The 25,906-nt window shown below is 41.6% G+C and overlaps 1 protein-coding gene across 2 annotated transcripts; it reads left to right on the top strand.

Annotated features, from left to right (window-relative positions):
- Positions 1 to 13,933: 13,933 nt before the first annotated feature.
- On the top strand, positions 13,934 to 25,180 carry csf3r (colony stimulating factor 3 receptor). Of its 2 annotated transcripts, none has more exons than XM_034102786.2 (17): positions 13,934 to 14,045; positions 16,611 to 16,711; positions 18,050 to 18,121; positions 18,315 to 18,611; positions 19,203 to 19,335; positions 19,454 to 19,620; positions 20,080 to 20,246; positions 20,669 to 20,819; positions 21,071 to 21,153; positions 21,274 to 21,481; positions 22,211 to 22,399; positions 22,604 to 22,705; positions 23,128 to 23,274; positions 23,358 to 23,498; positions 23,593 to 23,689; positions 23,779 to 23,857; positions 24,464 to 25,180. In XM_034102786.2, exons 3-17 carry the CDS (start codon positions 18,058 to 18,060, stop codon positions 24,932 to 24,934), a joined length of 2,496 nt encoding a protein of 831 aa, XP_033958677.1. In that variant the 5' UTR covers positions 13,934 to 14,045; positions 16,611 to 16,711; positions 18,050 to 18,057; the 3' UTR covers positions 24,935 to 25,180. The 2 variants fall into 2 exon arrangements, with proteins under 2 accessions (XP_033958677.1, XP_033958678.1); XM_034102787.2 differs by having other exon boundaries at positions 13,935 to 14,045; positions 18,431 to 18,611.
- Positions 25,181 to 25,906: the final 726 nt, after the last annotated feature.

Below are 25,906 nucleotides of genomic sequence, written 5' to 3'. Positions count from 1 at the left end.
TATCAAATGATTGAGCCATAAATCAATCAGGAGCTAGAAAGAACGAGTCGGTTATGAGCAATCATCCGGGACGTGTATAAGGTAATGAGGGACAGAACAAAGAAAATCTATCAGCTGTTTATGGGAGGCGGGAACAGTGAAGAGTGGTAGTACATCATACAAAATGTCACGTTTGGACTAAAAAAGGGTTGAGGTCCAGCAGCTGCAGGTGGCCGGTTTAAAGCCCACACATTTGGTGATGTCAGGCTAAACCTAGAAGAATCCTGCACACATTATGTTGGTATCAGAGTATTGAATGCACCACTAAACCACAAGTAAATGGGGGAAATGCTAACCCTTCAGCACAGGTTTTCAGCTGGTCTTCACTGATGTTCGCTGAACACCCATTTCCTGTTACATGCTGCAGTTGTTCGCCTCCTTACCTTCAATCAATGACTTAATGACCCCTTTTACAGTTTGACAAATTAGGCTGAATGTTGGAAGGTAAGAGAATCAGCTGTGTAAACCTGTGGCCACCTAAGATTAACCTGGACTATATTTAGTACACCTAATGTACCTTTCTATCTTAAATATAGCGTACAAAATGACTAATACGTTTACCATCTCTTTTTATCACATCCCGCACAATTTAACTCAATTAAACTCTAATGTCAGATCAGATGTTCGACAACAAATCCCACAAAGAGCAGTACGGCCTAGAATACAGACATAATGGGTTTAGCACCGTTTCCATGTTGGCATCAGTTTATTTGGAACAAGAAGAGGAACCAATGTGCTCATGGACAACTTCACAATAGTATTATATTGATGTTTACAAGAGTATCTTTTATCTAGGCATGGAGGGATATTCATTTTTATTTAAAGTCATTTTGTAGGTAGTAGTTTGTGTTGTTGCGTTGCTGCATATTGCTCTTATTTGTGTAAATCACCACACACCACTGTTGTGTCCACCTGTAAGACAAAATAACATTTGTACTTTTCCATCAACTGTAAGATGGTTAGGCCCCAGTGTATCAATAGTTGCAGGGTTATTTATACTTCACACACATTGAATACTGAACACTGCAGTTATCTGTGCTATAATAAAATGCACCAGCTTACAGTCTGTTCCTCAGTATCTATTTAGAAGATATACTTGGCTGAACTTCTATTCTCCATGTTTGCCTACATTTATGCTTACCAATAACCTATTTCCTCAGAAACAATCCTTACTTTTGTGTGAAAAACGAAAATGGAACATTGAACATCTCCAGAATAGTAAGTGTTAGCAGCTATACGCACATCCAGCAGCAGTTCATAATAAATATCACTGCAGACAAACACAAAGCATCCACACTGCCAGTCACAGCCCTCCTGTTTCTGTGTTTCGCTGAATAAAGTTTGAAGTCATCTGGCCCTTCCAGCTGGAACAAAATTCAACAAAATGGTCAACGGTTATCATTTTATGTTACAGACCAACACTGTCAAAGTTTATAGAGTCCACAGAGCAAGATGTGCCACTCTCAACTTAGCAGTCAGTGGAGCTTGTAATGTTAACTTTAGGGTACAAAGTTTTAGTTTATATACAGGCAATCCACGTTTACAGAGATATTAATCTTCCTCACACCAGTCGAAGAAAAATAAATCATCGATACTGTGCGAAAATGTAAAAGCAAATCATCGACCGATTGGAATAACATTGATATGATTATAGTAAAAAACATTATTGAAGAAATTGCAGAACCATTGACTCATCTCTTTAACTTGTCTTTTCAATCTGGTAAATTCCCAAATAAAATGAAAATAGCAAAAGTTATACCATTATATAAAACTGGGGATAAACACCATTACACAAATTACAGACCTGTTTCATTGCTCTCTCAGTTTTCCAAGATCCTTGAAAAGCTTTTTACAAAAAGACTTGACAGTTTCATGGAAACAATCAGCTTTTGGACGACAGTCAATATGGATTCAGGAAAGATAGATCAACATCTATGGCACTAATGGAATTAAGTGAGGAAATAGCAAACTGCATGGACAATAAAAAACAAGCAGTGGGAATATTTATAGACTTACAAAAAGCATTTGACACCATAGATCACAATATTTTACTGATAAAACTGGAACGGTATGGCATCAGAGGGGTGGGATTAAACTGGGTGAGAGATTATTTAAGCAACAGACAACAATTTGTTGAAATTGGTGAACATAAATCAGAATACATGAACATAACTTGTGGAGTACCTCAGGGGTCCGTGTTGGGTCCAAAGCTGTTCATAATATACATCAACGACATTTGCAGAGTATCAAATATATTGAAATTTATTTTATTTGCAGATGACACTAATATTTTTTGTTCCGGTGACAATTTGAAAGAGCTAATGGAAGTGATAACAGCAGAAATGATTAAAGTAAAACATTGGTTTGACACAAACAAATTATCATTAAATATAAGCAAAACAAAGATTATGTTATTTGGAAAACATAAAACAAATCCACAGATACAATTAATACTAGATAACATACACATAGAAAGAGTATATGAAATTAAGTTCCTTGGTGTGGTTTTAGACCACAAAATCAGCTGGAAACCTCATATCACTCATGTAAAAGCAAAACTGGCTAAAATCGCAATATTGGGAAAAGCCAGATACATTCTGGACCACAACTCATTGCATACTCTATATAACACACTAATATTGCCATATCTGATTTACTGTGTGGAGATTTGGGGAAACACGTACAAAACCAACCTACAGCCGTTATGCACATTACAAAAAAGGGCTATAAGAGTTATCAATAATGTTGGATATCTTGAACACACTAATGTATTATTTTTGAAGTCACACATATTGAAGTTCATTGATCTGGTTACATTTAAAACGGCACAAATCATGTACAGAGCCAGACATAATCTACTTCCTAGGAAATTAAAAACATTGTTCGTAGACAGAGAGGGTGGGTATAATTTGAGAGGAAATCTACATTTTACTCAAGGTCAGAACAACTCTGAGAAGTATGAGTTTAACAATCTGTGGGGTGATTTTATGGAATGGTTTGGAGCAGGAGTTAAAACAAAGCACAAGCATAATTCAGTTTAAAAGGATGTACAGAAACACTTTTTTGGAAAAATATGAGAATGAAGAAAGGTGATTGAAGATGAGAAATTATTGTATATGTATGTATACATGTAAATGTATGTATGAATAACAACATAATGATTTAAAGGACAATCATTGATCAAGTAAGGGGTGGGAATTAATAAGCATTTGCTTCCTCCTACTCCCTTTCGGACACATATGATTTATTATTATTATTAATATGAAGACACTTTTTTTGTTGAATATACAAATATTACCATGAATGTGGATAAATACTGTATTATAACAATACGATATTCTGTTTTTCACATTTGTTATTTGTTATTTTTTAATCTGTTCGAAATAAAGACTGAAAGAAAAGAAAGAAAGAAATGTATTGTAATTCAGAACAGAGACTTAGCTGCATATCTTATGTGATGATATGTTGGGTATTAGTCAGAAGACATGACACATTAGAGAATTGCTGAGGATGACATGGTGAAGCAAGACTTAGCAATGTCAGGCTACCAACAAATCAACAGCTACTTATTAATACTTACAAACATCCGAAAATGGTAAATATAACAAATACACTCACACTCACACACTTTTGGTGTCTTTTGTGCATGTACTGTACCAATTGTAGGTTGTAGTTGTACAGCTCTATTTTACCAGGATAACCACCAAGCAAAAACGGCTCAAAACAAACCCGACCATTTATCAATGTTACCCTCTGTACTTTGAGAAATACTGATGGTTAAATATACATTAGTGTTTATCAGAAGTAAACTAAGCTGCTGCCCACTTCCTGCTGTTTTAAAAACAACAATTGAGACCTATACATTAAATAATCGAAGTTCTCATTCATAACACTCCGTTCGATGTCTCACTATGGGATGCGCCTCATCGCGGAGCAAACAGAAGCATCAATCTCATTACGCCAATCCTGATTGGCTGGTGATCTTGACGTCAGCGTCAGGGAATCCACCCCCTATAAGTAGCTTGCGCTACGTCGCATGCGTCATTAAAACACCTCTTCTCGCTTCAGAGCACATCTATAATGGTAGCCGGGCTAGCTTAACAGTCCACAGACTGAACCAAAGCTAACTTCGGTTGACGGGCGTTAGCCGGCTACTCTTTCTGCTTCGCAAGAAGACTATAGTACTAACACACCAGTTAGTATTATAAATAATCAACCCCGCCGTTCTTCCTCTGGAATTAAGGTAAGGCTTTGATTTTCAAGTTAGCAACACACCCGTTGCTAGCTTGTTTTTTCCCCTCACTGCCGACACCACGGTAGCGAGGACGTTTTTTCTTTTCTCTTCTCACGGAGGAGAAAAGGATTAAAAGAATATTACCACACCAGGTAATATTCTTTGAGGAAAAAGACCCACACTGTCCTTTTTTCTCCGGATTAAAGACAGGTTGGTAACACTTTTTTCTCGACGTACCTGTTACGAGCGGGTCCTCTCCACGCCTAGTGGCGAACGAGATGGACGCCTCTCTCCCTCACACCAGAGGAGTCAGGGACTCGGAGGCTCGACTCTGCGGCTGCGGGTTGAAGGTATCAGGCACAGACTCACACCAGGTCTGCTCGTCCTGCCTCGGGCTGGAACACGCCCAGGAGGCTATTGACAACCCCGGCTCGTGCGGGCATTGTGGGCACCATGAAGAGCCTCCGCCGACGGTTAGCACGACAAGCTAGCTTGTCGGGACAGGATCCCCTCATGTCCATTGATTTGCCGGCTGGCAATCCGCGGAACCGGATTCCCGCGCCATATCAGGCCGGGACCCGGTGGCGGCAAGAGACGCGGGAACGGGGCCCCACGCTATACCAAGCTGGGGCTCCCGGCTGGACCTCACCATGGTTTCACCCGCGGAGGATGTCCTAGAATTGGATTACATGGAGGACGAAGAGGATGCCTCTGAGTTCCTCCTGTCTGATTCGGATGAGCAAGAAGACGACATCTTCATGTCATCAGCTCAGGCTGCAAAGCCAGGAGCGATGGCTGCTCTCCCGGGCGATAGCACGCCAGCTTCGCCCTGTCTAAGCATGGATCTGCAGGCCGTGTGTCAGCGCGCTGCGTCCAGGCTAGACATCCCGTGGCCCGAAATGGCCAAGGAGACCTCCAGGTCCCGTTACGAGGGGAAACATTTTCCCCAAACAACGAGGACGAAGAGGCAACTCCTTCCGGTCTTCCCGGAGATGTTGGATGAGGTGTCGGTCTCGTGGAGAGACCGGCCCTTTAGCAACAAGGCCCCAATCCAGGGTGCCTCCTCCCTTGACTGTGACGGTATGGAGAGGCTCGGCCTGCTCCGCATACCGCCTATGGAACCGCTGGTGGCAACCCACCTCCTACCGAGGATGGGCCCGTCACCAAGCAGGAACCCCACACTGCCAGTGAAGGCAGACCGATTCCAGTCGACCATGACTGAACGGTCCTACAGAGCTGCAGCGCTGTCCGCCAGGGCTCTGAACGTTTCCTCACTGCTAACTGCATACCAAGCGGAGCTCTGTGAGGATCTGTCGAGCAATCCTGGACCGGCCACTCTGGACGAGATGGCTGCGGTCACAGACATTTGTCTCCGTGTCCAACGCTGCGCCGTCCAGGCCACGGGCAAGGCAATGGGGATTATGGTGGTGCAAGAAAGAGCTAGATGGCTCAACCTCACCAACCTCCCAGACCGGGAAAAGGAGGATGTGCTAGACATGCCCATCGTTCCTTAGGGGATTTTCGGCTCCGCTCTCGCCTCCATGCAGAGGAGATGCAAGTCGAAAAAGAAGGAAGACGAGGCCCTCCACCTCTGTCTCCCTCGAAGGGTCCAGCCGCTGCCTTCACAACAGCGGCCCTTCGCCCAAGCTGCACCGAACCCTGCTATGTTTAAAGTACCAGGACAGCAGAGGTCGCAGCCCACCCCGAGTCCCCAGCCCAGGCAGGAGACGAGGGCGAGTTGGCCTAGAAAATCTCCGTTCCGGCTGCAGCCCAGGCGCAGCCAACCCAGAATTTCGGCCAGCAGTCGAGGAAGAAGAAGCGAGCGGCCTGACAGCCCCTCCTTCTCCCCTCTGTGACAGAGCTGGAAGTTCTTTCCCCGGCTCTAAACGTGTTCCCGCTGCCTCGAGAGATGCCTCAACGTCATCCTCAAGTCCGCATAAAACACATGTCACATCATTATTGTTTGAATAAACCATTTTCCGCTGACGCATCCAGGCTTCGGCCAAGGGCGCAGCTCAAAAAAAAAATGAAAAGAAAAACAATAAACAGTCCGTTAACCATAAATCCCCTTTTGAGAGCAGCTACGGCCTCTCTCAAAAGGCGGATAATAAACGGGTCTGTGAAGGCACCACCGTCACACGCATGCGCAGTGCCGACTGGGGCTGTTAAAACACCACCGTCACGCGCATGCGCAGTGACGGTGGGGATTGTTGAAATGGGGTACCACCGTGTTCAGACACTAGAGGGCCCCATAACACAACAAATAGAGACTCAGAGGGTAAGAGATGTGACATCTCCGCTGGCTCTAAGGAGCACACAGTGGAAGATGCTCACAACATCTGCTTGGGTTTTCAAGACAGTAACACGGGGTTACAGACTCCAATTCGCTGTCACCCCCCCTCGTTTCTCGGGCATTTTGTATTCACAAGCCCGGGGAGAGTCAGCCCATATTCTAGAAAGAGAGATCCTATCACTTCTAGAAAAAAGGGCTATATCTATTGTACCTGCCGAGCAGAGTCAGAGTGGCTTTTATTCCAAGTATTTCCTCGTTCCCAAACGAGGAGGGAACGGAATTCGGCCAATACTGGATTTGAGGGTTCTGAACAAATATCTAAAAAGATACAAATTCAGAATGCTCACTCACACATCTCTGCTGCGTCTAGTGCGACAAGATGACTGGTTTACATCAGTCGACCTGAAAGATGCGTATTTCCACGTCCCAGTATATTATCCACACAGGAAATATCTGAGGTTCGCATTTCAGGGGATCTGTTACGAATACAGAGTACTTCCCTTCGGCCTGTCTCTCAGTCCAAGGGTGTTTGTACGATGTACGGAAGCCGCGATAGCCCCGTTAACACAACAGGGTATTCGCCTGGCAACTATACCTGGACGACTGGCTGCTTCTCGCACAGTCGGAGCAGGAGGCTATTACGCAGACAAGTGTCCTCGTAAAGCACCTGCTCAACCTGGGTTTCATAATAAACACAGAGAAGAGCATGCTGTGCCCAGCACAGACTGCACTCTTCCTGGGTTTACACCTGAACTCGGTGCCCTTTACAGCCCGACTGTCAGCGGAAAGAGTGAAAGCTTTCAGAGCTTGTCTCGCTCAATTCCAGCTGCGCAAACATGTTCTCTTCAGAACATGCCTGCGGTTAATGGGGCTCATGGCGTCAGCCATCCTGGTCGTACGACTAGGACGCTTACACATGAGGGAGTTTCAGCGCTGGGTAGCCGCCTTAAAACTAAACCCAGAGTAATGGTTACTGTGAAATGCGTAACGGCACTGCGCNCACTGGCTGCACCCGACTTTTCTAGTATGGGGCATGCCTATGGGTGCTGTCCTTTCACGGAAGGTGGTCACCACGGACGCATGTCTGACAGGTTGGGGAGGTATTTATGAAGGCCGTCCGATGAGGGGTCTCTGGAGCAGAGTCCTCCAGCGGGCGCACACAAATTACCTAGAGCTTTTAGCAGTGTTCCTCACCCTAAAACGCTTTCTGCCTTTTCTCAGAGGACACCATGTCCTCGTGAGGACAGACAATACGACTACAATATCGTATATAAACCGCCAAGGGGGTTTGCGTTCTCTCCAGTTACACATGCTGGCACGCAAACTGATCTAATGGAGCGGCAGGCGTCTCCTCTCTCTGAGAGCGACGCACGTACCGGGTGTGTTGAACCTCGGGGCTGACCTACTGTCCAGAGGTGCACCACTATATGCAGACTGGACTCTACATCCAAGGATTGTGAGCCAGCTGTGGGTGCGTTATGGTAGAGCCACGGTGGACCTGTTCGCATCAAAAGAAAACGCTCAATGTCAGCTGTTCTTTTCGATGCGCGACTTAAACGCACCGTTAGGCGTGGACGCACTCGCACACGTTTGGCCTTCGGGCCTTCTGTACGCGTTCCCACCCCTGGCTCTGATTCCCCAAACTCTGGCCAGAGTGAGGGAACAACGCCACACACTTATCCTGATAGCTCCGCACTGGCCCGCTATGTACTGGCTGGCGGAGATTTATCAGCTGCTGTGCGGGCAGCCATGGCAGCTCCCACTATGCAGGGACATACTGTCTCAGGCGGGGGGGGGCGATCTTTCACCCACACCCAGAGCGCTTGGCCTTATGGGCCTGGCCCGTGAGTGGTACAACCTGAATACAGTGAGACTCCCTCATAGGGTGATAAACACTATTCAGAGTGTGAGAGATTCCTACACCAGGTCTCTCTAATATAGTGCTGTTACTGGTCCTGGCTTCCGCCAAGCGAGCCAGAAATGTTTATGCACTATCTGTACATATTTTTTCACACACTCGGTTCACCCCAGGGCAAACGAGAGTGTTGTTGAAGCCCAACCCTGTCCTTATACCCAAGGTGGTTGGGTCATGTACCCCAATGGACATTGAGGCATTTCCTCCGCCGCTGGGTCCCTCCGGGGAACAGCAGCCGGATTTGCTGTGTCCAGTTCGTGCTTACGCACCTGTATGGACAGATCAGGGGTGCTTGTCATAATGACCAACTCCTGTTGTCCTGGGCTAACCCGTATAAGGGCAAGCCTGTTACTAAGCAACGGCTCTCCCACTGTTTTGTGGAAGCAATTGCTTTGGGGCCCATACGAGTCAGAGTTCGCAGGCACCCTCGGGTCCGCGAGCTCTTTCGACTCAGGGTCTGGCTGCATCCTGGGCTCTTTCCAGGATGTCTCCCATCCAAGACATTGGTGCAGCGGCGAGCTGGTCCTCGCCGCTCACTTTTGTCTGCCTCTTAACAGTCTGGACGTTCTACTCCCAGTGTGACTCAAGCAGTGCTGGGCACCTGGTTGAGTCAGAGCTCTACCTGTTAAGTTCTGGTTGGTTTGGTGATTTTCGAGATAAGCTCGTCTGGCAATACGGGAGCTACAATTTCCCATAGTGAGACATCGAACGGAGTGTTATGAATGAGAACTATAGGTTACTTACGTAACCCCAGTGCTCAGAGTAACATGAAGTGAGATGTCTCACCAGACGGCCCTCCTTGCTATGGTGAAGCGAGAAGAGGTGCTTATTTTGAATGACGCATGCGACGTAGCGCAAGCTACTTATAGGGGGTGGATTCCCTGACGCTGACATCAAGATCACCAGCCAATCAGGATTGGCGTAATGAGATTGATGCTTCTGTTTGCTCCGCGATGAGGCGCATCCCATAGTGAGACATCTCACTTCATGTTACTCTGACACTGGGGTTACGTAAGTAACCTATAGTTTCCATGGGCTCTGTGATAAATCTGACACAAATGTATTAAAATATTTTTGTCAAACAATTAGGTAAATATTTCTAACTTTTCTCAAACCTCAGATGAAGGGTCACAAGAAGACTTTCTTATTTGCTTTATTTGTGAAACGCATTGCTATGTTTCACTGTTAAAAACTAGCTTTACTTGTACAGAATACCTGTACATTTTACACACATGCTTATTTAACTTGTTCTGCCTCACAAAACCCATGTTATCAAAGCCCTGAACATGTTACACTACACATGTTGTAACACACACCTTTTCTTTTATAGTAACCTTTGCTGTCTTCTTTTCCACAATCCCAGAAAGTGGTGGTTAATAAGACCGTGTTTTTGTGTGTTTGTGTGAGTTGTGTAATGTGTGTGTTTCCTCTCCCCGTGTGGCTCCCTGTGAGCCCACTATAACCTGCCAGCACAACTGACCTGTGGTAAGGGGGAAATCAATAGTCAATTCCATTTTGCAGCCAGCGTGTGACAGGTACTAGATAGGAGTGGATTGGGTGCATGTAAGGAGCAGGAGTGTGAGTCGGCGCTTGTCTCTCTCTCTCTCTCTCTCTCTCTCTCTCTCTCTCTCTCTCTCTCTCGCTCGCTTGCCCAAGTACAACCATTCGTATATAAGCTACAGTAAGGTATTTCAATGTATTGAACATGTCAGCATTTTTTTTTATAATAAGAATTACAACAAAGAGATGCAAAACAACAAACAACAACAACAACAAAAGTTCAAGGTACAAACAAAAAAAAAATCTCAAATAGTCTCTGTCATGTTCAACAGGGGCAAGAAGAAGCTTTTCTGGTCCTACCCCCTCTAGCCTACATTTTTCTTGAAAATAAAAGATTAGGTCATCGTCATCAGCGTCATGTTGTAAACAAATAATTGTTTTTCTACAAAACATCAAAAAACAAAATTAACTTTTACAATGACAAGGTATGTCTTGGGTTGTCTATGTTGTAATTGTATTCTGTGTTTTAATCTATACACAAAATGTATTGCACATTATTCCGTCCTGGCAAAGGGATCCTTCCTCTGTTGTTCTTTCCAAGGTTTCTTCAATTCCCCCCCCCCTAAATATTTCCTCAAAGATCTAAGGACAGAGTGTGTCATATGCTGTACACACTGTAAAGCCAAGGCAATTCAAGGTGCTCTACAGAAGCATTAACACTGTAAGAAATTGAAACGCTAAAAGTTTAAAAGTTAACAAATCAAATTTTGAAACAGATTGTGCAAATGGTGCAGAATTATTATAACACAATATCTATAGGACCTGGAGAAAAGCAGTAAACATATCGCTTTTTTTTAGCTATGATTTTACCTCAAACTCAGGTAGACACATTAAGCAAATGTTGAATATATGAAAGAGTCTATGAACTCACTAAATCGTATATGCTAAGGAGTGAACATCTGTTTAATTGATGCTGACACAAAACAATTGATACACATATGTATGTGCATATGGCTGGACACTTTGTACAGCATCCATACACATGTGATTATACCCGCCGTGATAAAAGGAAGATGCACCTTCCACACTGTCGCTTCTCAGACATATGGTCGCTCCATCTCGGAGTCTTGATGATGTGGGCAGCTAGCACAGAATATATCTGAGCCTTCAGTGTCGACTACAATTTCAGAAAGCTGTGTAAATGTATCTACAGTACTTTGGTTCAGACTTGTATACATTTTTTTGTTTTTTGTGAGTATCAAAAGTACTACTTGATGGATTTCTTTGACATTTGGTACAGATTTTCTTAGTTGCCCACATGGTCATTTTCTCATAGACTTCTATACAATGAGATTACTTTTAGCAACCGGTCACGTTTCCCCCTGCTGGCTATTTAAGAAAATGCAGGATTAAGCCACTTTCTTATGGTGCACTTAAAGGTGGGGTAGGTAAGTTTCAGAAACCGGCTCGAGATACACTTATTGTTATATTCCATGGAATGCTCTTAACATCCCGATAGCAATGAATATGTCATCTGTGGAAGCCGTAGCACTGTAAAAAGCCAAAAAAGTTTGGCTAAACGGATTGGATGGCCTACCTGCCTGTCAGCCTTCCATCGGGGCACAAACTTATCTCGTGCTCTCATTGGTCATGTGCGCATTCGTGTGTGTTGGAGGAGGGGCTCTGTAAGGAAGTGGCAGATTTTCTCCGGTTGTGTATTTTCAAATTCTAGCGATCTCGAGCCGGTTTCTCAAACTTACCTACCCCACCTTTAAGCCTATTTCGGCCAATATGAGTATAATAACCACATGTAAAAAAATGATACTGTTAAATGTACTCGTAGATGGACAAAATTAACAACCTGACAATTTCTTAAACTTGGACAAAAAATCTAAGGGCACTTTAGCCTGTTTTATCATAAAAACAACAGAGAAAGTCATTTCAATTAGACTGTATAATGGATTACCAGAATTTCTCACTTCCCTCTCAGGGATTCCGTATTGAGTATTTAACAAAGAAAATGATCTAATATTTTGGGAGATGTAAGATTACAGGTCTGATTTGACAACACAAAACAAAAATATATTTCCAATTATGGGTTTGAGTGGAGTAGTAGGAGGGCATTGTTTCAACCAAAGGAACTTTGCCTCAAATATATATATTTTCAGATGTGAATCTAAGCATCCATGATTATCAAAAACCGTGATTACAGCAGTTCTGATTAGCAGTAGTTATAATGCACTGTATAATAGGAGCTAGATATGAGAGGATATTCCCAGCAGTGATCAATTCGAGGTTAGTCACATCTCTAATGTGAATACGAATCTGAAAAGGAGACAGCATCGCATTAAGTACAGTACAAGAACCGTAATCAAACCTTTCAAAGCTTCATCAGTTCGACTTGGCTTCAGGGCCCTCAGTTAATTTTACAGCTCACTGAAACGTAGCATGTAATACCCAGTGGATGGAGAGCGCTGCGTTCATTAGTGCTGATTAGAAAAAAAAAGATCAAGCTAAATATGTCAACGCATGATAACCAGTCGATGTATTTTTAATTAGTGCCTGCTTTTCTTCTCTCCTGTTGATTCCTATTCACAAACCTACCACTGCGTGCATTTAATTCCTCCTCCAGCGCTCTCTTGATTAACAGTTAGCTTCCATTATGTTTCTGAGAGTGCCCTAGTGACCGAGTTGGGATGCAGACGTGAGATTCAAAGTTGAGTGGGTGAGCTCACTGCCTCGCCCCGTGCACCATTTGAAATGAGGCTTCAGTGAATCATTTTACAATTTAATAAGCTAATAAACGTGATATGGCAAGTAGTTCCAAGTGCCCTTGGGGGGTCAAGGCGCGGTTTGCAATCCCATTTAAGAGCTTGTTCTATTACTATGCTGACAAAGGCTAGGGCCGGCTCGCAGAGAGACATGACTGCGTTTTTGAGGCAGCAGATCTGACACTTCAGAGGTCACGCTCAACGCAGAAGGGTCACACTGAACCAGACCTATCGCATTTTTCAAGACGGCTGCCTGACTCATATTGTAGGCATTTTGACAGCAGCCATATTCACACCTTTTGGAAGAATCAAGTGAAGTTGAACGACCTCCTTATTCTTATACACACAAAGGCCAAACACCTCACATTTTAATAGATTGATATTCAATTTCTTCACATTGAGCAACAATAACAGCTTTCTATTTCTCCACCGACAATCCCACAGGCAATATAAGAAAAAATCTTCCATTGAATACTGAAAACCCGTTTCAACTTTCCAATAACATCTGAAAGAAGAACAATTTGCAGCACTCAAAAAGTTGTGGCATACTGAAAGCTCATGCACTTGCAGGATTCTTGCTTTTCAGAATACTGTATGTATCGTCACAAGTACGCACTTATTTTAAAACGATTTGGATAAAAGCGTCAGTTAAATGGAATGTTAAAAAAGACAAATGTAACCAAAAGGCACACAGACCTCCAGCTCGGCCAAATGACCCTTCTTGCAATGTGAATAATTGCAACATAAGTTTGATCCATAATTGAATGGATTCTTACTTCAAGGGCCCATGCTACACTCGTTCACTTCTTCTGCTGACAAACAAACAACCAGTCTGAAAATATAACCCCATTTAGCAGGAGTCATGAATATTCAAACGTCAAAAATATCACCTAATATTCTCCAGATTTGATAATTTTTTGAAGGATTATTCGACCCTCATCTTTCGAGGAAACCCTGATTTTAAACACCCCTCTTTTCTTCCCATAACCGTGCCCCCTGCCATGAGTCATGTGTTTCTTCCTGGAAAAAAGTGAAGTTTCACAAATTCCAAACAAGGATGTTGTTGCTGCGGCTGCTGCTGCTTGGCAAACACACACACACACACACACACACACACACACACACACACACACACACACACACACACACACACACACACACACACACACACACACACACACACACACACACACGTCTTCCAATCTGAAGTGCTCTGAGCCACACTGTTTCATCTGCTGCTATCAGGCTGATGAGAGCCTCTTGTCTTTCTGGGTCTGCTGCAGCTGCTGTTTGGTGAGTGGAAAGCCTCCATGATGGCTCTCCTTTAACTTCAATTCAAGTGATTTGTTGCTCCTTTCATTTTGAGACTTGTGCCAGATTTAAAAGGTAAACTTCACAAAACTTGTTTCTGAGTTTCAGGGTAGAGTGTTGCATCCTGATCCAACTTATGGACCGCTCAACTTATTTACATTGAAAACACTTGTTTATCACATTATTTGGGCCGCTGGGTATTGAACGTGGGCCATGTATGATCCTTTGTAAGTTCCTGCATAGTAATGCCATTGCCAGTACATTTTTAACAAACATATATATTAGATACAGAGGTGGAGAAAGTAATCAGATCTTGTACTTAATTAAAAGTAGAAGTACCAGAGTGTAGGAATGCTCTGTTACAAGTTAAAGTCCTGCATTCGAAATGTTACTCAAGTAAAAGTACAAAAGTATAAGCATTCAAATATACTTGAAGTACCAAAAGTCAAAGTACTTATTATGCGGAATGGACCATTTCAGAATAATATATATGATATGTTTTCATGATAATGATTGATGCAATAAAGTGTTATCAAAGCTGGTAAAGGTGCAGCTAGTTTTAAAGAACTAAAGGTACAGCATTAAATAAATGTAGTGGAGTAAAAGTACACGATGTACCGCTGAAATGTAGTGGGGTAGAAGTATAAAAAAAAAAACCTCAAGTACAGTACTTAATTAAATCTACTTAGTGACTTTACAACACTGACTAGATATAGAGCCTCTTCCAATATGTAGGGTTTAAGGAGGAACTCTAAGATAAAACGATCATTTTAAAGTAAAGGTACTTGGAATTTAAAGCTTAAAAGATAAATAACTTTTTATTTTTGCTGTTTTCAGCTTTATTTTTGATGGAAACAGCCATTTGTTGTTGTGTCATTCTTCCAAATGGTAACAGTGTGGCTATAACGCTGTCGAAAGATTTGGAATACATTAATGATCTGGTCGTCCATTAAAAAAGAGGATGTGAAACTGATTGCTTTCCTTATTTCTAGCCTTTTGGACTTTTACAACTGCTGACACATGCAGTGACTTTTGAGATAGAAGGAACATTTCTAAGATTTCTTCGAATTTTTTGACAACACATGTTCTTTGTTGATCACTTTTTGTATCCCTGACTTATATCATACTACTTTGTGTCATAAATAATAGCAAAAAGGGGAAATAGTGGCCTGTTAGTCAATGTTCTCTGTCTCAAGGATATTGCCAAATCCTGAAAGTGGGCGTTTTGTAACCCCCGACAGCAACGGGAAAGGAAACATATGGTGGCCATCGCAAAATGTACCTCAACACATTGTGACATGACTCGCTGGTACAAAACATTAATTCAGATACAATGTTTTTCATGGATAAATGAGGAACAAAATGGGCCAGCTCACCTAAAACGCCAGTTTATTTCATACTGTCTCGAATCAAATTGTTACTGCTGACACTCCAAACATAATAACATGTCTCTTCTCTCCCTCTCTTTGTCCTGATTGCTTTTTTGTCAGAGACACAGGCAATTATCTATTAGTACTAAGCAGAGTTTCTAAAAAGACAAGCAGGCAAAAACTGAGGCCATTGTCTGCTAAGAAACTGGGAATGTTCACTTCTCTCACATCCCTTTAATGCAGATTTCAACAAATAATGTGGGCTGAGGAAAGGGATCGTACTGTGATTTTGACTGATAGATAAACGATTAAAGTCATCCCTCCTCGTCTATCAGACATAATATTTCTGCCTGAAAGTTGAGAGTTGTTCTATACCATAAATACTTGGAAGCAGTACTAAAGGAAATATAATAAAAAATCATCTCAATTTGTTCTGTTCGCGTTGAAAAAAAATAATTCAAAATTGAACTCTCACATCATCAGTTCGTCAGTTAGAAAAAGTACTACTTAATAATAAAACACAAGTTTGATCGACTGTTAAGAAAGAGGGAGTTATAATGATTAAAAACAGTGTTAATTCTCTGTTTAAAAATAATACTTAAAATGTTGGAAGTGACATATTTCTCCAGTTATCCAGTCAATTACCAACAACTTATTTTTATAGTCATGTAATGCAATAATGATTTTTTAATTATCGTTTTTTCCATAAAAATGTCGGGAAATTCCTCAAGACCAGGATTGACATCTTTAAGCTTGTTTTGTTTACTAAAGTTCCAAAATCCAAATTTGTTAAATAAAAAGATTATTTTTGGCATATTATAAACCACATAAATAGCAGAAATCAGCAATAATTTAGCGTTGTCTTGTTGATAAATCACTGAAACAATTTATTGTCTGAACAAAAAGTAAATCATGTTTTCATGGGTGAAATATATTGTGAAATGTGTTATGAAATGTCTAAAAACCGCAATTGGGAGTCACATGAGCGACTGTTTACGTGATAAACCGTCTGTGCGTCTGTGAGGAGTATGTCTAACACGTGAAATCTTTCTTTTGACATGGGATATCTTAACACTATTAGAAATTACTAGATATTTTGCCAATGTGAAAGTGTTAAATGCAAGAAAAAGGTATACTGTCAAAAAAACGAACCGTTGTTTTCTTTCCTCTCACACAGACACAGAAATGCTGTGAAGGCATGTCTGCGCCTCGTTGGTGTTGCTTTGTGAGCCGGCAATAAGAGTTCATTACATTTCATCATTGTGTGGTTGTTTAATGGTGAGTATTTCAAAAACACACTCCTCAAAATGACTGTCATATTCATAACACCTGATCTGGAAAGTTGAGGTCCCAACTAATTCTTGAATTTAAGAAGCAGGTTTTGACTTGAAGACATATGATGGTCATTTTCAGGCTCATTATTCATGTATTTTTTTCTTTCCTGTGAGTTGTTTATGCTTTAATGTTCAAAAAGCTCTTTCTTTTTCTCATACTACCTGTGCTGCAGCACCTCTTTTCACCCTCTGTCTGAAACCAGAGCCCAGTCTGCTCTGAATGGGAGGCTGTGGCGCAGTGGACTAGTGCGTTGGTGTTCAGATCAGGGGGTCACAGGTTCAAACCCCACTGCAGTCAGCATGTCGTTGTGTCCCTGAGACACTTCACCCCAAATTGCTCCTGTGGGGATTGCCCACAGTGTTGAGTACAATATGTAAGTCGCTTTGGATAAAAGCGTCTAACAAGTAACATGTAAAAATGTAATGATTGGTTAGCTGGCCAGCTCTGTTTTGATTGGTCAACCGCCTCTAGTCTATCACGTACAATGTATTTGAGCGCTAGCCAATAGAAGGGGGAGTGTAACATAGTGTTACGATAGTAAACAAAGGAGTCCAATAGAGGCGTTTCAGGCAGGGGGGGTGGGAGGGAAACTCCCTCTGGAGGTAACACAGGGCTTTGCAGACGTTTCACATGCTCTAAAACCTCAATAACACACTGGGAGGGTAAAACCAAAAAGCAGAATAGGCCCTCTTTAATAGCAGAAGTTGGAGAATCACTCCCAACTGCTCAGTGTAAAAGCTCTCATCTTCTGATCATTGTACGTGACCAGCTTTAGAGTTCATGTCCATAAAGGCTGGTTACCTTCTGACAACTGGCAATTAAAATATTCCTGCTTGTAATACCTGTATCCCTATAATAGAAAAGTATAAAAGGTGAGATACAGCATTTGATTTATTCGGTCTGCATAGAATTTCTATTTAAATTTGCAGCAGCTTGAATGTCACATCCTTTGTGCATGTCAGTGTAGCAGGCAGCACTTCAGGGGTCTCTTATTGTGTTGGGAAGCAGGGGATGCCTTCTCTGGCTGACCATTTATATTGAAATATTTTTATATTAAGGAGATCACATCCTTCCTCACATCCCCCCTGCCCCACCACACATTTGAAGCAGCATGTTGATGATGTATTTTGAACCGACAGACGTTATCGCTCTCTCTACCTTTCCAACGCAATGCACCATGTCACTCCGAAATGAGAATCAATTCAAATGCTGTCTTGGAAAGCCATGAAAGTTTGCAATTTAGGAGTAATTGTAATGCATTTCATTTTGGCTGCCTAACAGGTCTTATCATGATATCCATGTGGCTGCCGGTAATTGTCATGCTGGTGGCATTTGTGAATGGAGCGAGAAACGGTGAGTGTTGCTCTCAGAATGAAAAAGCAAATCTAAATGGAAATACCTAACCAGCATTTACAGAGTGAATTGTTATTACACATTTCCTTCCTTTCGCCTCAGGACGTTCTGTCCAAACTAAATATAAAACTTGGCTTTTACAATTAAGATTCTTGTCAACTTGCCACAGCTTAATTAATTTCCCCATTGTTAGAGGATGACGTAGAGCCGTGTGCAAAGGTCCAGACGGACAGCTCCGTGGTGCCTTTGGGGTCGCCCGTCACAGCCACCTGTGTCATCAGAAAGACCTGCCCTCTTGTCGTTGGACAGGCTTTTCACATAGAGTGGCGACTCGGAGAACACTTATTCCCCGGCAACCTCTCAGCCAATGAGAGCAGCATCGTGTCGGAGGTTTTTATACCGAGCTTCAATCACACCAGGAGTTTCCTCGCCTGCTGCGTCCGGGCCTCGACTGTTCAAGTGGTCGGAGGAGTGGAGATCAGAGCTGGATGTGAGAGAGATTTCAACTTCTTGTGCATGTTTTTTTCAATGCTATTTACATGTCTATACCAAGCTAGAAACAACCTGGGAATGTCTTAGCTTAACTTAAAACAATAGAAGGTTTCAACATTGAACACTTTGATTAACTTACAAGCTATGTTTGACTATCATTCAAGAAATCTGACACTTTTTAATGGATCTAGACATGTTTTAAGAAGTTTGCAGCAAAGATTGTATCCTATCCGATGATTGATGCATGATATTAAAAAAGAAGATGGACATTTTCATTTAGACTTTGAAACTTCCTTTCGCCAAAAAACTTTCATTTTGATCTAAGTCATAAAGAAAAGTGTGCATATCTTGTATGTATTTGACATACATGTATTTTACATGTATTTGACATTAATGTCATGCAAAAAGCCAATATGCTTTCTAACTGATTTACTACTACTTATAATAAAACTACTACTTATAATAAAACACTAAGACTCATACATTAATTAAATCAACATACATTTCAAAATACACAAATAAATCAGTGTAACTCTGATGTCTTGACATAACTTCTCCCTAATATCTTCTTGTTTTGTTTCCTCTGTAGATCCACCAGAAGCACCGCAGAAAATCAGCTGTCAGACGAACCTCACCACCCCCAACACCCTGACCTGCAGCTGGGACCCTGGGCAGCAGGAGACCCACCTGCTCACAAAGTACAGCCTCCACACGGAGATTTGGTAATAATCTAACAGGAAAAACATTGCCCCACTTACCAAACATAATTTTGGTGTCAGGAATGAGGTGTCTGTTCGTTTGCACAACTCCGTTTCTCACATTATGATTTCCTCATTTCAGGGACACAAATGAGAACTTCACTTACAAGCTGCCTGCAGGAGTCCACCGTTACATTATCCCTCGCACCGGCTTTGGCCTTTTCTCAGATATGAAAATATACGTGAAGGCAGTGAATGAACTCGGAGAAACCACGTCAGAACCCATTATATTAGAGCCAGTCAGTGCAGGTGAGAAACGTCCATGTGACTGGCAAAAAGTTACTTCCGGCAAATTACAGCACAAGTATGATATTTCCCTGAACAATCACATTTTACACATCCAAATCCAAGTAAATGTACCAAAGGGATGTCACTTAATCTGTTTTTAAATCGTAATCAGAATGCCACAGAATTCTGATTACGAATTGGTGCTTTGGTATTTTGATTCTGCTCTATCAAGAAGGTTATAGAACATTTAACTGTTATTTTAAAGGCAAATCTTTCTCATCCTGGTAGCCTGGGTATTTGTATCCAAGATGCACCATAGATATTGTTAAATATAAAGAAACATGTGATGCTGATACATGAGAGGCACAAACTGGGGATGAAAGTAGTATGAAACTGTTCTGCACAGATTAGAACATCTTAAAGTATTATGAGGGGAAAGTAAATAAAATCAGAGCTTTTGCTTTGTCCATTTTTCTACAGCTAAGTTTGACCCACCGATTCTGAAGATTCAAGCGGTGCCAAGACGGTACGGCTGCCTGCAGCTGAGCTGGAGCTTATCTCAGCAGCAGGCCTGGATGCGTGACTTCCGCCTGAACCTGGAAGTCCGATTTAAGACTGCTGACAGCCGCTACTGGAGTGAACAGCCAGTGAGCACAATCTCTTCCAGTTTCATTATGAACTAAAACTTCACTTTTGAAACAGGAGCTGCTGCATGTTTGCACATTTATCCCATTGTAAATGTTTACTTTGTTCAGTTCTTATAGAAGTTCCATATATGTATATTATTTGTATTTCTATTCAGAATATTTCTACTTCTATTTCAATCTTTTTTTAATCTTTTTTAAAGTATTTTTTATAGTTGTTCCATTTATTGTTTACAATTGAGGTAATCTTACTGACTTTTTTTTATATACACAAAAGCAAATTCCTTGTATGTTTAAAACATCCTGGAAATAAACCATATTCTGATTCTGATTCTGATTATGGTTATGAATAGCAACCATACAGTATTACAACCTGCTTTAAACACATAATGTCATGTAACTATGTGCTTTTGGACATATGTTAGATCCTGGTAAACCGGGTTAAACAGGCCAAATCTGTGGACCAGTGTCGTCTCCGTCCTGGGACGCAGTATCTGGCCCAGATCAGGGTCCGGTTCCAGCAGAGCCCCTGGAGCGAGTGGAGCCGCCGGCAGTCTGCAGTCACCTTGGAGACGGGTAGGGCTCAGATCCATTCAGAGTGACACAATCAGTCATTTTCAATCTGTCGCCTTTTCTTCCATTCCCTGCGCTTTTCAATATATGCTAATGCCTTGTTCTACATCTCCCATTGCTTTGCTCTATAGCGCAGGCTGAATTGATGTATTGAATTCTGCCACACAGTCTTGTCTGTGAATCCATAAGAAGAGAAGAGAAGTGCAGGCTTTTTGACGAGCCGCTAAACTGACAGTGCCTCTCTTTCTTTTCAGCTCCCACTGGACGCCTAGACTCGTGGACGAAGGTATCGGAGGATCACCCGCACAAACAACTCAACATAAAGTTGTTTTGGAAGGTATACATCACACTTTACATGTGGTTTGACACCTGTCACAGACTGATGTGTTTTCTGTTACAGCTCTGGTTTGAGTGTGTGAGGTTCGCCTCTAAAATGCCCTTTCAACTTTCCTTTCAGCCATCAAAACAATTCCGCGCCAACGGCCAGAATGTGTCATACATTGTCACAGGGAAGAAGCTGCCAGGTGTGAATGGAAAGGTGTGCTCTACAAAGGAGAATTACTGTACTTTCCAGCTTCCCGAGAAGGCAAAGAAAGTGTATCTGAGAGCTGTAAATGCAGCAGGAAAATCCCTCCCTACTGAAGTTCGGATTTACCGACCAAAAGGTAATATTAAATACCTTAAACCTGCTTGAAGAGGCCCTATTATGCTTTTGGGGGTTTTCATTTCCTGTAGTGTTATATAGGTTGTTGTGCTTGTAAATGGTCTGCAAAGGCTAAAATCCCAAAGTTTGCTCCAGAGGGAGTTCTCTCCTGCACACCTGCCTGAAGCGCCTCAGTTTGACTTCTTTATTTAAATCTATAACATAGTGACATCACTACATAACACATGCACTTCTATTGGCTAGTGCTCCTACATAATAAGTAAGTGATAGCAGGCTAAGGGGACATCTCACAACAGTTAACCAATCACAACAGACTCGGCCAGCTAACCAATCAGAGCAGACTGGGCTCTGGTTTCAGACAGAGGGTGAAAAGAGGTGCTGCAGCACAGGCAGTATGAGAGAAAGAAAGAGCTTGTTGAACATTAAAGCATAAACAACTCACAGGAAAGCAACAAAATACATGAATAATGAGCCTGAAAATGACCATAATATGTCTTCAAGTCAAAACCTGCTTCTTAAATTCAGGAATTAGTTGGGACCTCAACTTTCCAGATCAGGTGTTATGAATATGACAGTCATTTTGAGGAGTGTGTTTTTGACATGTCACAGTAAAGGCAAAAAAATACAAATATGAACCTGAAAATGACCATTATAGGGCCCCTTTAAACTAGCATAGAAATGGCTCAAATAGATACAGTTTAAAAAACCTTTGTGTGTTTTTTTTCTGTAGATCGTGCAGTGTTATCAGGCATCTCAGTCATTCCTCAGGATGATGGATCTCTACTGGTTCAGTGGAAAAGCCTGGTTTCCTCCACTCTCACTGGCTTTGTGGTGGAATGGAGACCATTGTTAAAAACAGACCCCTCTTTCACCCAATTTGAAATAACCGACAGAAACAAGACAAACCTTGGAATAACAGGTATGTTTTTTTGGTATTAGTATGGCAGATTTTAAGATCCATGTCCTTCTTATTTCACTCAGTTTTTATATGGTTTTCCTAATCTTGTCTTCATCCTTCAGCCCGAGAATCCGATCTTATACAGTCTCCTTTTTCATGTTCCTGCACACTCTGTTGGAGCTTATGAGTGCTGATACACTCTAACCTCTTGACTCTCATCAATAGGCAGCTTTGAGCCCTACAAGCCCTATGGGATCTCTGTATATCCCAGGTTTAAGGATGGAATAGGCCTTCCTCAGACTGTTAATGCCTACTTGAGACAAAAGGGTAAGTCACTAAAGGGCTGTGAGAGAGACGAGCTGCCTCAACTTTGTGAGAAAATAGTTGCTTAATTATACAAAGAAAAGAAAAAGATATTGTGCAATCCATCAGAATCAGCTGATACATGATGAAATAATGCCCTCTTGTGGATAAGATGAATAATTATTGTTGCTGGTCAGACTCAGAATTAAAAAGGACTTTATTGTCATTATACTCAGTTTCAACGAAAAATCACAGGCTTCCCTTGATGCAGTAAAAAATATAAAGGAATAAATAAAAGCACTGATGAAAGCAGTAATAAAAACAGCTGTTGCATTAGTCACATTACATTGGCACATTTACAAATTCACAAAGGTACCAAACATACAAGTAGACGTTATTGCTCCTTATAGTCGTAATAATAAATCCCCCTGATCTTTTTTTTAAAGCTCCATCCATGGTTCCGAAAATACAAATTAAAAAAAGCTGGCAGTCACATGTCGAGCTCACCTGGGATGAAATACCGTTAGACCAAAGGAACGGGAACATCCAGAGCTACAAAGTCTTCTACTGTGATAAGCAGGGAACCATTAACGGTAGGTAAAAGACCTTCATTTGTACTGATCCAAAACATTTTCTGACGTACGTGATGCTATGTGATGTCTGACCCTTCGTTCAGTTGTGGGAGCTGAACCAGGAGAGAGGAGGGTGGTCCTGAAAGGCCTCGACACCGAGTCTGTGTATGAAGCTTTCATGATGGTTAGCACATCTGGTGGGAGCACGAACGGATCAACGATTCATTTTAAAATTGAGCCTTTTGGTTAGTTTTATTGTCTGAAAGTGGCTTTCAAGGAACATTGAGTATATTGCCATAGGTCACATTACATTCAGGATGTGTATTTCTCTCCTCTCAGATGCGGTTGCTGTTGTGATGTTTTTGACTGTGTCTGTTGTTGGGATGTCATTCCTGCTTATAATCGTAATCAAGACTTGTTTCTCCAACCACAAAAGGTGAGATCATATATGCCGTCTTACCCAGTGAAGGTGTGATATCTGTTTATCTTGTGATATCCTGTTAAACATTTCTCTTTCTTTTGCAGGCTGAAGCAGCGTTTTTGGCCAGCTGTTCCGGATCCGGCTAATAGCAGCATCAAGAGATGGACATCCGAATCAACACAGGTGCTGAAATGCTGCCTGTGCTGCATAACATGGTTTCATGCAATAACTCATTTAGGTTAAAGCTGCAATATTCTATATTTTATACGAACAAAAGATCAATAACTATGTGCGTTGTGAAAGGTATCACACATCAACGACCCCCTTTGGCTTCATAGCACAGTTTAGCCATTTTTATATGTGTTGTTTTACCCCCGGCATATTTTGGTCTAGTCTAAAACCATGCAGGCAGCGATTTTCAGTAAAAATGCCATAGTAAAACCTGCCCAGCTATAAAAGGAAGACATACTGAAAAGTTAGACACATATTGCACTGAGCAGCTGAGACCAAAACAAAGCTAAAATAAGACAATATTTGACTTGGATATTCAACTCAGGGGGCCCAAACATAACTTTAAATGAATAATAATGCTGCTCCATATCTGCAGGGTGTGTACTGTACATGTGTAAACATGGTTACAGCTTTTTCCCAAGCCTACAAGTGAGAAAAAAACTGCAATGTTTGCTGCTTTAATTAACATATATTCATGATATACAAGACTAAATACAGGCTGTATCTTCCTTTATTATTGAAAGACTTTGAGTGACTTATTTAATATCATTTTGGCAGGATTCCCATCTTGACTGGGACAATGAGGAGCCCAACCCGATGTACCTGTCCCACCTGAGCTTCCTGGAGTTCCCTGTGAAACTCAGTAAGGAGGACGATGACGCCTGGTTAAGCAACGCAGAGGACACCAGCGACCTGGGAGATTCCATTTGCGGTTCACCCTTCCTCCCTGGCTACACTGGTTCCAACTGCGACTCTGTTCCTTACGCCACTGTGATCTTCTCTGGTCCCTGCGACAGCCCTACATCCAAAGACCCTCATGTGTACCTGCGCTCTGAGTCCACGCAGCCCCTCCTGGAGACTGAAGAATCCTTCACTCCAAAGTGCTACCAGAATATGGCCACTGATGAGCAATGTTTCTTTGGACCGTGCCATGATTGCGTACCTGAAAAGGGTACAGACCCACGGATTCTGTGGGATGACTTTCCTTTTCTACGAGCGTTGGCCTTGAATGATTCTCAAATTGATTAAAATACTTGATTCTAAGAGTAGCTGCTTTGCAAGATGTTCATGTAGATTTGGGTTTGTGTAATGAGCTGATTGTGATAAGTTGATTCTGTACAGCTGTAAATGCATGCAGGATTTAATGATAACAATCCATTTAAGATTGAATGATTTTGATGTCCATACTTTCTCTGTACCACACTTTGTGAGGAATCAATATTGTAAAGAATGTTGTGTTTTGTACATGTTCTGATAAACGGGATTTTGACTGATCTTTTTTCTCCTTTAAATATTCAAGACTTTATTGTCATGTGCACAGTAGCTAGTGTAGATATGGCAATGACACACAGGTCACAGGCTCCTCCAACAGTGCAACATGAATATATGACATAACACATTTAAAACAGATAAAATAGTGCAAGAGAATTTTTTAGATGTGCAAGTAAATACAGTACAAGTAGTATTAATAGTGCAAGAAGAGTCTATAGGTAAATGGCATATGATATAACAGATACATAATTAGCAAAATGAAAACAGATTAATGTTTATGGATGTTCTTTAAAAAGTTCAGATGTTTAATATACTTATGGCCTGTACAATATTGATACAAATTGATTACATGAAAATTGCTTTTATGTTCGTTGTTTGGAGTTATTCTAAGGCTAAGTTATTCCCAAACTCATTGGGAAGATCCGTTCAAATGAAGCCTCACGAGATGAACTCTTTAGATGGAAAGCTTCAAAGCTTAATTTCGCCATAACTACATACTGCTATGATATGAGTTGTAGTTTTGTATTAAAAGCACATTCCACCACAACAACTTATAAGCCACTCACAAGAACATTCACAAAATAATTAAAAACAATGATTTAGTGATTAGCAAACTATTTTTAAATTTAAAATAAATTAGTAGAGGAAAAGAGAGTCCCAAGCTCGTTTAACTTTTATTTTTCAAGACAAAAACCGACATCACTCCTCATTCATTGTTTCTATCGATGT

This window comes from Pseudochaenichthys georgianus, chromosome 16 (assembly GCF_902827115.2).
Source record: "Pseudochaenichthys georgianus chromosome 16, fPseGeo1.2, whole genome shotgun sequence".
In the NCBI taxonomy this organism is placed as follows: Eukaryota; Metazoa; Chordata; class Actinopteri; order Perciformes; family Channichthyidae; genus Pseudochaenichthys; species Pseudochaenichthys georgianus.
This window is presented reverse-complemented; position numbering and strand designations above follow the sequence as displayed.